Source organism: Oncorhynchus kisutch, linkage group LG15, assembly GCF_002021735.2.
Source record: "Oncorhynchus kisutch isolate 150728-3 linkage group LG15, Okis_V2, whole genome shotgun sequence".
Classification (NCBI taxonomy): domain Eukaryota; kingdom Metazoa; phylum Chordata; class Actinopteri; order Salmoniformes; family Salmonidae; genus Oncorhynchus; species Oncorhynchus kisutch.
The window spans coordinates 70,495,196-70,512,240 of NC_034188.2; the positions used below are offsets into that span (position 1 = coordinate 70,495,196).

General features: G+C 41.4%; 1 protein-coding gene and 1 pseudogene across 10 annotated transcripts; one reads left to right on the forward strand and one right to left on the reverse strand.

The window, feature by feature from the left end:
* The first annotated feature begins 5,642 nt into the window (after positions 1-5,642).
* LOC109904869 (sialate O-acetylesterase-like) lies at positions 5,643-9,388 on the forward strand (annotated as a pseudogene).
* A 1,038-nt stretch (positions 9,389-10,426) lies between these two features.
* tbrg1 (transforming growth factor beta regulator 1) lies at positions 10,427-16,072 on the reverse strand. Of its 10 annotated transcripts, none has more exons than XR_002257312.2 (16): positions 15,783-16,072; positions 15,357-15,529; positions 15,090-15,147; positions 14,881-14,963; positions 14,651-14,687; positions 14,096-14,158; positions 13,509-13,745; positions 13,249-13,319; positions 12,916-13,130; positions 12,664-12,803; positions 12,237-12,383; positions 12,010-12,107; positions 11,805-11,915; positions 11,460-11,608; positions 11,118-11,258; positions 10,427-10,981 (listed from the first exon to the last, which is right to left on the reverse strand). XR_002257312.2 is itself a non-coding variant. In XM_020503427.2 (15 exons), the coding sequence occupies exons 1-15, from the start codon at positions 15,858-15,860 to the stop codon at positions 11,253-11,255; spliced, it is 1,662 nt and encodes a 553-aa protein (XP_020359016.1). In that variant the 5' UTR covers positions 15,861-16,067; the 3' UTR covers positions 10,427-11,252. The 10 variants fall into 10 exon arrangements, 5 of the variants coding, with proteins under 5 accessions (XP_020359016.1, XP_020359015.1, XP_031646882.1 ...); XR_004203180.1 differs by having other exon boundaries at positions 10,427-10,977; positions 11,464-11,608; positions 15,783-16,067; XR_004203179.1 differs by having other exon boundaries at positions 11,464-11,608; positions 15,783-16,067.
* Positions 16,073-17,045: the final 973 nt, after the last annotated feature.

The following is a 17,045-nucleotide window of genomic DNA, read 5'->3' on the forward strand; positions in this document are numbered from 1 at the left end:
AAATAAGAACAATCCAAAATGTATTTTGGATTCTGTCGCAAAGCTAACTAAAAAGCAGTATTCCCCAAGAGAGGATGGCTTCTCCTATAGAGCTCCATTTTTATGGAATGGTCTGCCTACCCATGTGAGAGACGCAGACTCGGTCTCAACCTTTAAGCCTTTATTGAAGACTCATCTCTTCAGTAGGTCCTATTATGGAGTGTAGTCTGGCCCAGGAGTGTGAAGGTGAACAGAAAGGCAACGAACCGCCTTTGCCATCTCTGCCTGGCCGGTTCCCCTCTCTCCACTCGGTTGCTCTGCCTCTAACCTTATTACAGGGGCTGAGTCACTGGCTTACTGGTGATCTTACATGCCGTCCCTAGGAGGGGTACGTCACTTGAGTGGGTTGAGTCACTGACGTGATCTTCCTGTCTGGGCCCCCCCCCCCCACGGCGGCAGAGATCTTTGTGGGCTATACTCAGCCTTTGTGGGCTATCCCGACCCTTCCTGTCTCAGCCTCCAGTATTTATGCTGCAGTAGTTTATGTGTCGGGGGGCTGGGTCAGTCTGTTATATATGGAGTATTTCTCCTGTCTTACCCGGTGTCCTGTGTGAATTTAAGTATGCTTTCTTTCTCTCTCTCTCGGGGGACCTGAGCCCTAGGACCATGCCTCAGGACTACCTGACCTTATGACTCCTTGCTGTCCCCAGTCCACCTGGCTGTTCTGCTGCTCCAGTTTCAACTGTTCTGCCTGTGGCTATGGAACCCTGACCTGTTCACCAGTCGTGCTACCTGTCCCAGACCTGCTGTTTTCAACTCTCTAGAGACAGCAGGAGTGGTAAAGATACTCTGAATGATCAGCTATGAAAAGCCAACTGACATTTACTCCTGAGGTGCTCACCTGTTGCACCCTCTACAACCACTGTGATTATTATTATTTGACCCTGCTGGTCATCTATGAACATTTAAACATCTTGGCCATGTTCTGTTATAATCTCCACCCAGCACAGCCAGAAGAGGACTGGCCACCCCTCATAGCCTGGTTCCTCTCTAGGTTTCTTCCTAGGTTCCTTTCTAGGGAGTTAGTTAGCTAGTTACACTGACAGCTGTCACTCAGTGCCATATTTGTTGTTATTTCTCTGCTACACGTGGAAATCACCACAACGTTTCCACCTCCAATACGTGTTAGCAGCCTGCTTCAATCAATCTTGGAGGTAGAACTTTAAACTAGAATTTCTGCTCTAGGACAATAATTATTTGAAATAGGTGGGCCTTTTTAAAAGGCCATTTCTTTCTTATTTGCTCTATAGTGTAGCCTAGTTAGCTTGTAAGTAAAGGTAGACAATGTGTCTGAGGATATGTTTGTGTTTTCTCACTATTTCAGGATCCTTGTATGCTTCTGAGTATTCAATGTCTTGTTGTTTTATTTCTTTACTTACCTATTGTTCACCTAATACCTTTTTCTGCACTATTGGTTAGAGCCTGTAAGTAAGCATTTCACTGTTGTATTTGGCGCACGTGACAAATACACTTTGATTTGTTTAATCTATATTGTTTTATTGCAGTGGTCTACCTGTCAGAATGAGCCGTCAACAACATGAGTCTGTCACTAATGGAATCTATGACTATTTTATTCCTTCTAAAAGTATATGGAAAATGTAGCCTAGAGGTATTTTGTATTTATTAGGGATCCCCATTAGCTGCTGCCAAGGCAGCGCAGCTACTCTTCCTGGGGTCCAAACACATTAAGGCACTTAAATCACATATAAAACAAAAGATAAAACAGTGCATTATATAACATTACAATGTGTGTGTGTGTGTGTGTGTCTCCATAGTACCCACTGTTCCATAAGTTGTATGTTTTATTTTTTATTCTACTGCTTACATCAGTTACCTGAGGTGGAATAGAGTTCCATGTAGTCATTGCTCTATGTAGTACTGTGCGCCTCCCATAGTCTGTTCTGAACTTGGGGATTGTGAAGAGACCTCTGTAGGCATGTCTTGTGGGCTATGCATCAAATCAAATCAAATCAAATTTATTTATATAGCCCTTCGTACATCAGCTGATATCTCAAAGTGCTGTACAGAAACCCAGCCTAAAACCCCAAACAGCAAGCAATGCAGGTGGAGAAGCACAGTGGCTAGGAAAAACTCCCTAGAAAGGCCAATACCTAGGAAGAAACCTGGGTGTCCGAGCTGTGTGCTAGTAGTTTAACCCACAGACAGCTCGGGGCATTCAGCTTGTCAACACTTCTTACAAAAACAAGTATTGATGAAGTCAATCTCTCCTCCACTTTGAGCCATGAGAGATTGACATGCATGTTATTCATGTTTGCTCTCTGTGTACATTTATTAAGGGCGAGCCGTGCTGCCCTATTCTGAGCCAATTGTAATGTTCCTAAATCCCTCTTTGTGGCACCTGACCACAAGACTGAACAGTAGTCCAGGTGCTACAAAACTAGGGCCTGTAGGACCTGCCTTGTTGATAGTGTTGTTAGGGCAGAGTAGCGCTTTATTATGGACAGACTTCTCCCCATCTTAGCTACTGTTGTATCAACATGTTTTGACCATGACAGTTTACAATCCAGAATTACTCCAAGCAGTTTAGTTACCTCAACTTGCTCAATTTCCACATTATTCATTAGAATATTTAGTTGAGGTTAAGGGTTTAGTGAATGATTAGTCCAAAATACAAAGCTTTTAGTTTTTTAAATATTTGACTAATTTATTCCTTGCCACCCATTCTGAAACAAACTGCAGCTCTTTGTTAAGTGTTGCAGTAATTTTGCGCTGATGTGTATAGTGTTGAGTCACCCGCATACATAGACACACTGGCTTTACTCAAAATGTCAAGACATTAGTAAAGATTTCAAAGAGTAAGGAGCCTAGACAGCTGCCCTGGGGAATTCCTGATTCTACCTGGATTATGTTGGAGAGGCTTCTATTAAAGAACAACCTCTGTTCAGTTTGACAGGTAACTCTTTATCCACAATTTTGCAGGTGTAAAGCCATAACACAAGCTTTTCCAGCAGCAGACTCTGATTTATAATGTCAAAAGCTGCACTGAAGTCTAAGAAAACAGCCCCCACAAACTTTTTATCATCAATTTCTCTCAGCCAATCATGAGTCATTTGTGTAACTGCTGTGCTTATTGAATGTCCTTACCTATAAGCATGCTGAAAGACTGTTGTCAGTTTGTTTCCTGTAAAATAGCATTGTATCTGGTCAAACACAATTCTTTTCTAAATGTTTACTAAGTGTTGGTAATTGGTTGTCTATTTGAGCCAGTAAAGGCGGCTTTACTATTGTTGGGTAGCGGAATGACTTTTGCTGCCCTCCAGGTCTGTGGGCACACACTTTCTAGTAGGCTTAGACTGAAGATATGGCAAATAGGAGTGGCAATATCATCCACTATTATCTTCAGTAATTTTCCATCCAGATTGTCAGACCCCGGTGGCTTGTCATTGTTGATAGACAATTTTTTCACCTCTTTCACACTCACTTCACGGAATTCAAAATTACTTGTCTTTCATAATTTGGTCAGTTCAACTTGGATGTGTAGTGTCGGGATATGCTGCTGGCATGTCATGCCTAAGTTTACTAATCTTGCCAATGAAAGAATAATCATCAAAGTAGTTGGTGGGTGTTGATGGGTGTTGATGAATGATCCATCTGATTTAATGAATGGAGCTGAGTTTGCATTTTTTTGGCACTGAATTTAATTAAAGATTTTTACTATCATTCTTTATATCATTTCTTTGTTTCATAGTATAGTACATTTTTTTCAGTTCAGAGGTTTGATTTATTGTGTCATTGTTTGTAGCTACATTGAATTTACACATTGTACTGTGAAGGCAACTGTGAAGTGATCAATGTGTCAAGATACTCAATATTAGGAAGGTGTTCCTAATGTTTAGTATACTCAGTGTATGTTTAAGCCTTATGTATGAACATATTACAAAATCGAGCATTTTCATCATTTCTACATGTTTATATATTTTAATATGGTGTGCAAATACATTTTGACAGCATGCTGTTGAGCTAGTAAAATATATTTAATAAATATGTTGCCAAGTATTCTAATGACTTGAAAATGTTGCTAATTGATGAACATCAAATTGATAATGAAAATGCAGATTCCTTCACCTCCAGTGCCCATTGCAGACTCACAAGTTGATAGTTACCCTGTGGATAATGCAGAGAATCAGTGAAACAATTCCACACAAGATGTGGAATTAGGGGTTAATGTTCATGAACACATGTTATATATTAATTGGAAACTATCTAGCTAAATGACACAAAATACTAATTAGGTTGGCTGGGGTCTGTCAATAGACAGGGGTCTGTCAATAGACAGTTGAGGCTCCAGACCAGAAAGATCCACTGCAGGAGGGAAAAAAATAGTATTTTTTGCTAGAAATTACCTACTTAGGTAGCCAATCTGAACCCCTGCTCTTTCCATGACAGACTGACCAGATGGATTCAGGTGAAAACTATGATCTGTTAAATACAATTCATTTAGTGAATATGAAGGGGAGAATACAGGTTAAAACATGATTTTCAAGCCTTGAGACAATTTGAGACATGGATTGTGTGCCATTCCGAGAGTGAATGGGCAAGACAAAAGATTGAAGTGCCTTTGAACGGGGTATGGTTGCAGGTGCAAGGCGCACCGGTTTGAGTGTGTCAAGAACTACAACGCTGCTTGGTTAACGCTCAACAGTTTCCCGTGTGTATTAAGAGGTTGAAAAAGTACCCAATTGTCATACTTGAGTAAAAGTAAATACCTTCATAGAAAATGACTCAAGTAAAAATGAAAGTCACCCAGTAAAATACTAAAAGTATTTGGTTTTAAATATACTTAAGTATCAAAAGTACATGTAATTGCTCAAATATACTTAAGTATCAAAAGTATAAATAATTTCAAATTCCTTATATTAAGCTAATCAGATGGCACCATTCTTTTTTTTAAACCAATTTGCCAGGGCATGCTCCAACACTCAGACATTATTTACAAACGAAGCATGTGTTTAGTGAGTCCGCCAGATCAGACGCAGTAGGGATGACCAGGGATGTTCTCTTGATAAGTGTGTGATTTTAGACTATTTTCCTGACTTGCTAAGCACTCAAAATGTAACAAGTACTTTTGGGTGTCAAGGAAAATGTATGGAGTAAAAAGTACATTTTCTTTAGGAATATTGTGAAGTTAAAGTTGTCAAAAATATAAATAGTAAAGTACAGATACCCCAAAAAACTACTTAAGTAGTACTTTCAAGTATTTTTACTTAAGTACTTTACACCACTGGTATCAAGAATGGTTCAACACCCAAAGGACATCCAGCCAACTTGAGAACTGTGGGAAGCATTGGAGTCAACACAGGCCAGCATCCCTGTGGAACTCTTTCAACACCTTGTGGAGTCTATGCCTTGGCAAAATTGAGGCTTTTGCACCTCAAAATTAGGAAGGTGTTCCTAATGTTTGTATGCTGTGTATATTTCAATATATGATTCTGTTTGGATAATATTTAGATGTTATTTGACAGTCTAACTCTGAATATGAGTAATATGATTTAGTTTAATTGCCTTGAATATTGACTGGATAAATATATATTTTCTAATACAGTAGATGAAAAATTGTTATTTTTGTTTCCAGTCGGTGGGATCCAATTTGCCTCCTATTATGGCGATCACATGGTTCTGCAGAAGGCCCCAGAGAGGGCTGTGTTGTGGGGCTATGGACCCGATGATGCTGAGGTCACAGTCTCTCTATCAGGAGGACCAGTCACTAACAATGCACCTGCTGTCAGTGTGGCTGCCGGTGAGTTATCTGATCCCAACAATGCCTTTAGTTTAGCGTGCCTATCCAGTCATGTCATGAAGTTGAGGATGAAATTAGCAGAATTTCAAAGAGGAAAGTTGAAAAATCCCTAAACTCATGTCACGTTTTTTTCTAACAAATAACATTGTACAATAAAGGTGATGGTGACATCTGTTAGAATGAGGAAAAGGGTATGAGGAACAAAGAAAGCACTCAAATTGTTTGAAGTTAACTGTGCTCAGTGTCCCACTTTTTCTGCCTTGTATATGAAGACATAAGGGTAACCTTCACTGATCCACGGTTTTGGATCTCTTCCCAGGGAAATGGAGGACGACCCTTGTCCCAATGGAAGCTGGCGGTCCCTACAACTTGACTGCAGTCCTCCAGAACAACCACGGTATCACTCTCACAGACGTGCTGTTTGGTGATGTCTGGCTGTGTGGGGGACAGAGCAACATGGCTTTCACAACGTCTCTGGTGAAAACTGCATGATTCCAAACATTCCCTCTGAGACTACTCTGCAATGTTAATATAAATCTGGGTCTGCATAGTTTTAATACATTTATATTTTAGTCATTTAGCGAACGCTCTTATCCAGAGTGACATAGAGTATTGAGTGCATTTTAATACCGGTCCCCCTTGGGAATCAAACCCACCACCATGGCGTTGCAAGCGCCACGCTCTACCAACTGAGTTATACCATTATTATGTCTCGTCCTCAAGGTGTTCAATGCATCAGAGGAGCTAGCTCGGGTCTCCAAGTTCCCTCAGGTGCGGATCTTTATGGCTGCCTTGGAGCAGAGCGACACTGAGCTGACTGACCTGGCTGGAGTCGAGGTGCCCTGGTCTGTCCCCACAGCAAGTATGGACAGGCTCATACAGTCTATTAGCTCAATTACATGTGAAATTTCATGCAAATGATAGCTGTCAGCCAACTGACTAAGTGAAATGGTATTAATACATTTAGTTGATAATGGGAATTAATCTTAAACCTCCTGAACACCTGTAGAGACATGGTCCTCCCCACAAGCACTCCAACACTGTGACCTGGACAGGATTAACGGGTAAGGGTACAGGGCCCCTAGAGCTATACTCTTGCAATAGAGATGTTTTTTAGGTATGCAAATGATTGAACTTTACTTAGGGATTGTAGATGGGTAGACAAGTGAATATTTTTGTCTTGTTTCTTTTGGACTATGTTAAAAAATATCCTCTCACCTATGGTACTTGATAACAGTTGGACTATGTTATTTTCTTTTCAGGTTCCCCATGCCATATACACCTTCAATGTATTTGTCTAAGCGGACTAACTCTGTGTTGTGGAATGCCATGATCCATCCACTTCTTAACATGACCATCAAATGAGCTATCTGGTACCAAGGTAAAACAGCTTGGGGTCACATCTGTTTTCTCCCATCTTTTAGCATACAGTAACAGCGACATTAACATGTCTGACCTCTGACATGCCCATAAGACATTTTCTTTGCTTCAGCTCTGAAGTTGTTCTCCCTAATTGATTGTAATAAACCGGATAGATTTTTATTGGCTTTATCAACAACTGCTCTCTTTTTTTTTCACCAAATTAAATCAAGACTAAACCTAATTCCCTGTAAATTGACGGTGGCAAGAAAAAGTATATAAACCCTTTGGAATTATCTGGATTTATGCATAAATTGGTCATCAAATTTTGAATTTGATCTGATCTACATCCAAGTCACAACAATAGTGTGCTTAAACAAATAACACAAATTATTGTATTTTTCTTGTTTATATTGAATACATCACTTAAACATTCACACTGTGGGGTGAAAAAGTATGTGAACCCCTAGGTTAATGACTTCTCCAAGCTAATTGGAGTCAGGAGTCAGCTAACCTGGAGTCTAATCAATGAGACGAGATTGGAGATGTTGGTTAGAGCTGCCTTGCTGATAACAAAACTCACAAAACGTGAGTCTGATATTCACAACAAAAGGGATCTCAAAAGACCTAAGATATAAGAATGGTTGACTTTGATAAAGTTGGAAAGGGTAGATTCGTCAACAGAGATGTTAGCCTTAAAAGCCTTGATGTTCGCAAAGTAAGACAAATTGTCTATGAATGGAGAAAGTTCAGCACAGTTGCTATCTATTCTCCCTAAGAGTGGCCATCCTGCAAAGATGACTTCAAGAGCACAGTGCAGAAGGCTCAATGAGGTTAAGAAGAATCCTAGAGTTTCAGCTAAATCTCTGGAACATGCTAACATCTCTGTTGACGAGTCTACAATACATAAAACACCAAATAAGAATGGTGTTCATGGGAGGACTCCATGGAAGAAGCCACTCCTGTCCAAAAAAAACATTGCTGCACATCTGAAGATTGCAAAAGTACACCTGGATGTTCCACAGCGCTACTGGCAAAATATTCTGTGGACAGATGAAACTACAGTTGAGTTGTTTGGAAGGAGAAAAAAAAGGCACAGCACAGCACACCAACATCAAAACCTCATCCCAACTGTATAGGATGGTGGAGGGAGCATCATGGTTTGGGGCTGCTTGAGATGCTTTGGCATGACCTCCAAAATTCCTCCTGACCGTTGTGCAGGTCTGATCCGCAACTCCAGAAAATGTTTGGTTGAGGTTATTGCTGCCAAAGGAGGGTCAACCAGTTATGAAATCCAAGGGTTCACATACTTTTTCCACCCTGCACTTTGAACACGGTGTGTTCAATAAAGACATTAAAATGTATAATTGTTTGTTATTTGTTTAAGCAGACTGTTTGTCTATTGTTGTGACGTAGATGAAGATCAGATCAAAATGTATGACCAATTTTTCTTGCCACTATCTAGCATCATAGGAATCACTACATTGCATTGACAATGTATCACTCCTGGATGTTACCCACTGTTGCTTATGCTGTTATGTTGATTCTGTCTATATATTTGTCCTGAGGTCTCTACGTATAGAAAGGCCTCCTTAAGTGAGGGATTTCCAAACATACGCTGGCACCAGACTGTAGACTATGGCTTTGCTCCCAACCTGCGTATGAAGAACACATTCATGGCTGTTGTCATGGACTTAGGAGGTGAAATATCTCCTTTTGGCAGGTAAGTAACAATCATAGAATGGATACCACAGTATTTGATAAGCCTGTACTCTTGTAAAAGCTTTAAGCAGTTCACATGTGAATACTGTGAGAATACAAGGCTACGTTCCAATATCGAAACTAACATACCACTTAGGATGCATGCATTGCATCATTCTAAGTGGTATGCTAATGAGGGTATTAGAATGTGGAACAAGCTGTTTACCAGTGACTTTGTTCCAGTATCCATCCCCGGGATAAGCAGGACGTGGCCTATAGACTGTCTCTAGGGGCGAGAGCTGTGGCTTATGGGGAGGAGGGCGTCTCATTCCAGGGGCCTTTCCCTAGCCGGTCCTGGTCAATGACCAGTATATCAACGTAACCTATGACCAGAGTGTCTGTCACTCATTCGAAAGATATCTTTCAGGTAAGTGTGATGGCTGTAGTTGTAATGAGTTCTAAGGTATGGGGTAGCATTTAACCTAGTGGTTAGAGTGCTTGGCTGGTAACAAATGTTGCCTGTTTGAATACCCGATCCGACAATGTGAAAAAGCTTTAAGCAGTTCACATTTGAATACTGTGAGAATACAAGGCTACGTTCCAATATTGATACTAGCATAACACTTAGTATGCATGCATTGCTTCATTCTAAATGGTATGCAAATTAGGGCAGGGACAATATCAGTATCGCAAGATTTTCCATGACAAAATTGAAAACACGAAGCAGACCAAACTCTATGTTCCTTTAATAACCTGCTGTTTGTAAAATAGTGTGCTATAGCTTGGGAAATAAATGTGACTGGATGACTACAGAATGTTTCCAACATTAGGGCTGTCTTCTTAAAGTTAAATCCGCTTTGTTTTGTTTTCCTACCACGATACTAACGAGTATTGCGATACTGGCATCCTTCCGGCCCTAAGCTAGTGTGGGCATTAGAATGTGGAAAGAGGTTTACCAGGGACTTTGTTCCAGTATCCATCCCCGGGATAAGCAGGATGTGGCCTGTAGACTGTCTCTAGGGGCGAGAGCTGTGGCTTATGGGGAGGAGGGCGTCTCATTCCAATGACCAGTATATCAACATTATTTATAACCAGAGAATCTTGGTCACTTAATCCAAATATATCTTTCAAGTCTGATTGCTGTACTTGTAATGTGTATTAATTAAGTTATGGTGTAGTGTTTCTACCAAATATGAGCTGGATCAACTGGGTCTGAATTCTTTCTTTGTTATTGTCAGCAGCATGGTATGCTGTCATGCAGGCCTTTCCACCTTGATAAAAGGTGTGGGTCCCAGCTCCCATAATGAAATGGGGCCTTAGCGCCATCCTAGTGTCCACGAATTACTGTTCCCTGAACCATGTAGCCGGCCTGCGCTACTGATGGAGGGCCTGGCCTTGTGACTTTAAGGCATGTCCTATTTACAGTGTTGATGGGGTTCTACCTGCACCTCCCTTCACTCTAAACCGCTGGCTGGACAAGCAGTGAGCTGAGAACCACCCCCTCTCCTAGAATGGATTAGTCAACCCAAATGGGTGGGAAATTTGTTTTTGAATGATACCATATGAGAATTCATTAACAATCATTATTACCGTGATCTATTATTTGATGATAGTAAAATGATATTTTTTTTTATTGAAATGCCAGACATTGTCCACCAAATAAACTATAGTTAAGCAATAAGGCAGGGGGGGGGGGGGGGGTGGTATATGGCCAATATACCATGGTTCAGGACTGGATACAGCTCTTAGCCTTGGTATATTGGCCATATATCACAAACCCCCAAGGTGCCTTATTGTTATTATAAACTGGTTACCAATGTAATTAGAATAGTAAAAATACATGTTTTGTCATAGACGTGGTATTCCATTCAGCATTCAGGGCTCGAACCACCCATTTTATAGTACTAACTACAGTGGTACATACAGGGGTCAGCTTGATGGTCAGATCAACTTTCTTTCACATGATAACAACAACAACAACATACATTGATAGTTTAAATTGAAGAGAACATGATCCCGGTAGTCTCCTCTTCTTGGTTCCTTCTTGGTTCCTTCCAGAACTGTCAATGTCAGTAGACGCAACTGGTCCAATTGAGAACTTCCACACAGGCGTCACCAGGCTTTCTAGAGCAGTGGTGTAGTGGAGGGTAAATGCCATTTAATTTATTTTGCACAAGCATTTACCCACCTATCACTAATAAAGGCATTGAAAATATATGGAGCATTACTTTATTAACCGCAAAGGGCGATCACCATTTACCAGTATTTTCTTTACCACTACTTCACTGGTCTGGATGTTGAGGAGGAACAGATCAGTGGCTGAAGTAAGATGTAGATGGTTGCAGGGTGGGTGAGCTCAGAAGATGCTGGTGAGAGGAACCAGGGGATTGTGGAGTCATGCCTGGAGAAAGAAGATGGGACTGAGTGGTTGAAATCAGATCTTGACTGAGGATAGTTGACCCATAATATCATTGCTTTCTATTTCTGATAGCAGACAACTTCATACAACAAGAATAATAAACAAAGGCCATTATATGCTAAATGCTGAGCCTAGGGGGTGTACAGGTAGGTAGAGAAAGTATGGCAAACTGCTCGGCCTCACCTACTAGATTGTGCTCCCCCCTGATGCTGTCATCAAAGCCCTGGTGTCTCTGGTATGCCTCAAAGCTGACAGAGGCATCGTCCTCAGACAGGCTGTGTGGAACCTGGCCGTCGCCTGGACGACACACCTCGAAACGGATCCACTGATAACTACAAGGACATATCACACCAATAAGCAGCACATAAGTCGTTCAGCGACATGTACATTAGCAGATATGAGTATATTAAAGGTCAGTTCATCTGAAAAAGGAAACGCACCAATTGCAATCTCCACAAAGATAATGTGCACTGTTTAATTAATTTCCTGTGAGGTAGATGACATTATACTTGAGTACTAGAGACGCACTTGCTGCACTTGCGTGCTCCTGGGCAGCTCTGGATCAGGTTCTGGATGGTGGGGTGGGAGAAGCCAAAGAAGTCTGCTCCTGAAGGCACGATGGGTGCCACCGGTTTTGATCTGTAGGGGTATAGTTGTAAGATAATGAAAGAAAAGTCATACAATGAAATGCATCCACTGATTCTATAAGCTAGTCTGTACAGCAAGCAGGTACCTTAGAGCACCAATGGCCTTCAGCAGGTTGGAATGGCAGGTGAGGGCAGAGGAGGCCGCTATGGCATTCTGAGGGTCTTCCTCAGGCACTATCTCAAACTGGGAGGGGGGAGATGGTTTGATAAGGAAAACACTCCTCAAAAAAACATAAGCTGTCTCACAGCACCTAATTGCCTTACTTAGCACTTGACTTCATAATGTTTTATAGCTCCATTAGTGCGAGTGTACCTGTGGGCCACCACCCCCGTCCTTAATCTGGCAGGTGTAGAGGCACTGCTGATCAGGGCTCTTCATGCTGGCGAAGAAGCGTGTGCTACAGTAACCCACTGGGTAGATGGCACACTGGTCATGGAACAGCATCCTGTCTGTGATAATCTGGAACAGGGAAGGACATCATTCATTATTCTCTAGCCACTGATCTGAGAAGTCATGGGCTGTGTCCCAACAGTCTTAAATAGCCTCTCCTGGTCTCCTTTCATGGACACTGATCCTGACCAACATGATAAGGGAGGGCAATATGGTGGAAATCTGTTCAGTACTTTCAACAAATGGTTATGCAAGTGAGGAGACAAGGAAAGGAGAACAATGTAAGATAAGTTGGACAGTGTTTATAAAGAGCAAATGTGAGGCATTAAGTATGAGTTGAGACACAGACCTCCCCTAGACTGTACACAGTCAGACCCCCCAATACTATGGGGAAGACAGGACGTCCTGAGGAGTCCAGGGCGATGGGCTGAACCAGCTTACGAGACCCCGCGTCAGCAAGCTTCCGCTTTTTTGACATTCTTTTTGGACCTGAGGAAAATGCATTTATGGAGTCAAAGAAAATATTGTGCTACCCATCATTACAAGACATAAGAATCTGTCTTATCTACAGGTAGGCTGGTATAAACATGGCTCTACCCACCGTCCTCTTTCCCATTCTCCCTGCCTCGTTCCTTCTTAGGCTTCTTAGGAAGGCCCTCCTCTGCCCCAGAGGTCAGGTTATGACCCACAGGTAGGACTGACGCCCCCGTTGGGATGGAACTGAAGGTCACAGGGGGGTGAGAGCTGGTAGTAGCAGCGGTGAGCAGCTCCCCCTCTGACACAGACTGGTACTGCAACAGCGATTTCAGTAAGAACCTGGAAAACAAAGCATAAGAGATGCCCGATTAGACAACAAAAACTGTTTTCAAAGTACCTGTCAATCAGTGTCCAAAAGTTTTTTTTAAATGCATCAATATAACACAATTAAACTCACCTGCGCTCCTCTTTTGCTCGCACAAACTTCTCCTCTAAGTGGGCAACTTCATCACAGAGAGCCGCATTCTCCTGTGGGATATTCAGTTAGTGAGTTCAGCCCTCAGCCAATAATACCAGTCTACTACACATCTCCAACATTTCTCTTCCATACATCTAAGTGTTATGGGAGACATATGTAGCATCTGAACACATTGTGTTACAGAAATAACTTAATTAATACTGATTCAAGTGATTGTCTTTAGTATGTAGAGTACTCACAAAAATCATGGCCAGTGCTGCTTTGCGTAGTCTGAGGTACTTTAGTCTGTACTTTTCGTTCTGGTTCTTGCGTGGGCCTTTCTTGGTCTTGGGCCTGGTCTCAGAGAGACCCGTGGGGGAGGGGAAGGGAGGCAGAGAGGCTGCAGAGCCAGAGCTGGAGAAGGTTGACTGGGGGGGAGACCCCATGAAAGACTGGGTGGTGAAGGACTGTAGAGCCTGCTGCCCCTCATCATCTGTCTGTGGATGGAGAGAGACCAAACTCAGTGGGCATTGCATCATAACACCACATTCAAATACTAGTGGCAATGTAGGCCACGATCCACATCATATGATTGTGCATACAATGACAACGTTATGTGGATGAGGTATATCTGGAACAGTAACTGATACAATGCAGAATGAAAACTGTGACAGAGCAAAGTAACATGGCTACAATGACTATATAAGGAAAAAAATTATAATGTTAATTATCCAAACACATTGATCTTCCACTGCACTCTCCTAAATGTCTATATTTGTCAGATCAGCAGTGATAGAATAGAACTAAAGGGATTTCTTCTGACATCCTTTGCATAATGATAACTTACCAACAGTGCAAAGACTCCATTTCTGTTCTCAATCCTCTTGAATCTCCTGCTGCCTTTCTGTGTCTGCAACATAGTGGGATACTAAGGCCAAGGCTAGGTGTTGGGGAACTGACAAATGTCTTAAGGGTCAGTCTCACTGTTGTAACCTTGAATGACTAAGATCTAGCCTGTGTTAACTGCTACTTAAGAGCATCATGATGAATGTTCTAATCCTGGCACACTATAGCAGAGAGCGCAATCGCATTCTCTCTGGTTCAAGGCACAGGCCTTTGATGTGCAAACCTGTCCTACGTTCAACTAATGGCCTTTCTTTCAATAACAAAAGGAAGGGAAAAGCAAGAGTGAAATGATATGCAGAAAGCCCCAAAAACTGTGTTTTTTTTCCTAATACTGAAATATCCACTTCGATAATGTACAGCACAAATAACAAAAATAAAGTGAACTGCTTCATTTATAGTGTCCTTGGTGTGGAGTCCATTGGAATACAGCAAAGAAAATGGAGATGCTATGAGCTTTGGACCTATCACAGCCATTGAAGTGTCTCATTAGTCTTACCTCACGGTACATGACAGCCTCAAGGCTCGACTTCGCACTGTCCAGAAATAGAATATAAATGTGGTTATGGGCAGTTGAGGAATGATTACTGGGAATATCATGCTGTTGATCTAGCAGGAAGTTTTTTGAAAGTTTAAAATATGTTTTTTTTTAAATGGATGCAGTTGATGCATTTTGTCTTTCTTTAAAATGCATTGTATATCTATAGAATTGATAATGTTGTACTGTACTTGGACTGAACCAATCCCCTGTCAATGATTTGCTGTTTGATCTCCTTGATGTGCATTGGGCGTCCAGCTGCCTCCAGTACAATCTGGGAAAGAGCAGACTGTTGTATTGCTGATGTATTTCACTGACAGACAGCAATCTGATTTTAAATGTCAACATGGTACATACAGTAGCCTACAGACAGGGCTGTGTTTAAAAAAAAATACTGTACCTGCGCAGCATCAAGCCATGTGAGATTGGGCTTGTCTGCAACATCGTTAGGTGGTTCACTGTGGGAAAAGAATGAATAGACATTAATATTTAGGTAGACAATTTTAGACAAAGCAAATAAATATTCACATACAAGACTTATCCTCATATCATACTAGCAGAAAGACCCAACATTATCTTTCCTGTGTAGTGGCAGCCTATTTGTCCTCCCACATACAACAGAATAAGGACGTGTGTGTGTGCATGCTGTTCATTTGGCACTGCTTACCTCTCTAGAGCCTCGGCAGCTCCTGCCAGGCTGGCCATGTTGTCCAAGGCAGGGAAGAGAGAGTAGTTTCCCTGTCCGTCTGGCTCCATCTCTGACTCAAAGTTGGACAGTGTGTTCAGTGGGTCCATAGGTGAGAGAGCAGTTTCTGTGGTCTGGTTTCTGCTCGTTGAGGGCTGGAACAAAACGAAAACACACATCCAAGAACTCTGGTCATCTAGATGATTTTGTAGAACATAGCTACTGCCTGGGAAAATAAGAAGAGGCATGAGGATGTTTTGGAAATGAGCTCGACGGTGCATGAGCAGCTACTACCAGCTAGTTAGCTATCAATGATCGCAGGCGAGAGGTTTGTAGGAAGTAGATAACTCGGCAGTTAGCGCGAATGAACGTTTGTACGAGTATTCGTTGTATTTTGCAAAAACTTACCCCACTCCTGTCAATTCGTGCTTGCTCTTTTCCGTGAATCATCGGAGAACCCTGAAGCACTTCTTCGCTTGTCTCCATTGCATTGTTTACATAACTTACACGTTGCAGCAAAAGCTTGACGCTTGCAAACAAACACGTTTCCCGGAGAGTATGTTTGTTTCTAATCTCAACAATTACTATGATGGAAGTTTTGCAAAAATCCAACAACGCGTTATGCAGTCGACTTGTTTTTATCGCCTGAACTATTTCAGAAAACTGACGGAAACTACGCTTCGGAGGTATTAAAACGAGCACCATGTCTTTCCTGTCATTAAATTGCTTTTTTTAGATTTGGGAAATGTAGTTCTTTATGCAGCCTGTTGTCAACAGCTGACGTGCTCAAGTATGCTGAATCTGTAGTTGGAACTGAGTATGAGCTACGTTCACAATAATACTAAACAATATTTATATCAATTGCATTTATTTAATGATACATGTTTTATCAATGAACATCTCGAATCTTGCTCTCTGACAACAGATATGATCAAATGAGAAACAAACAAGTGCCAGCAGTCCTGCCAATGCCAGAAGGTACAGTAAACATGTCGACTTAAACAACATCTGACTTTTATTTGAATCCCTAGGCTATGCTGACAGGAGTTTGACATTAATGAAGAAGTAGACGAACAACCCTTGATCTATTATACACATACCCAACAGTTATATGCATGTAATTTGATATATATCAAATACAGCAATCACTTATTTATTGCATTTCAACTTTATTTTGACAGGGAGTCATGCTGAGACCAAGGTCTCTTTTAGAGATGAGCCCATACACATATTCATATTTATGGATGAATATCAAAGTAGACATACACTCTATAACAGCTTTCCTTTGTTTCGTAGTGATAGACAAGCAAGAAACACAGTAGTAAGCCTACAACAGTTTAGCAATTATTTACAGAGATAGAAAATTAGCGAATACTGCAGTATGTAAATTTTTTTGCGGGAACATATAGAATGTTCATAACTAAATCGTATTATCAATAGTAGTAGTATCATAGTACCAATCCAGTCAGCCGTAGTTCAGAAGAACACCAATCACCCGTTTGTACGCCAGACAGTACTCACTCTGCCTTGGACCACCTGAGAAGTAAAGGTAACCAATAGGAAGAAACATTGGCTTTATCAGCAAAGGTTTCGTCCAGAGCAAATATTGTGCTGAAGGCTTTATGAACTCATGCATGTAATAATATAACGATTGTTTTACAATATTCATTG

What these genes read in the sequence shown, in the direction of transcription:
- tbrg1 (XM_020503426.2), bottom strand. Translation starts at nt 15,860, where the DNA reads ATGGAGACAAGCGAAGAAGTGCTTCAGGGTTCTCCGATGATTCACGGA. An exon ending in AGGCTGTCATGTACCGTGAG is followed by an intron (nt 14,159 to 14,650) that starts GTAAGACTAATG and finishes ACTATGTTGCAG; the next exon opens with ACACAGAAAGGCAGCAGGAG. An exon ending in CGAGCAAAAGAGGAGCGCAG is followed by an intron (nt 13,131 to 13,248) that starts GTGAGTTTAATT and finishes TTTGTTTTCCAG; the next exon opens with GTTCTTACTGAAATCGCTGT.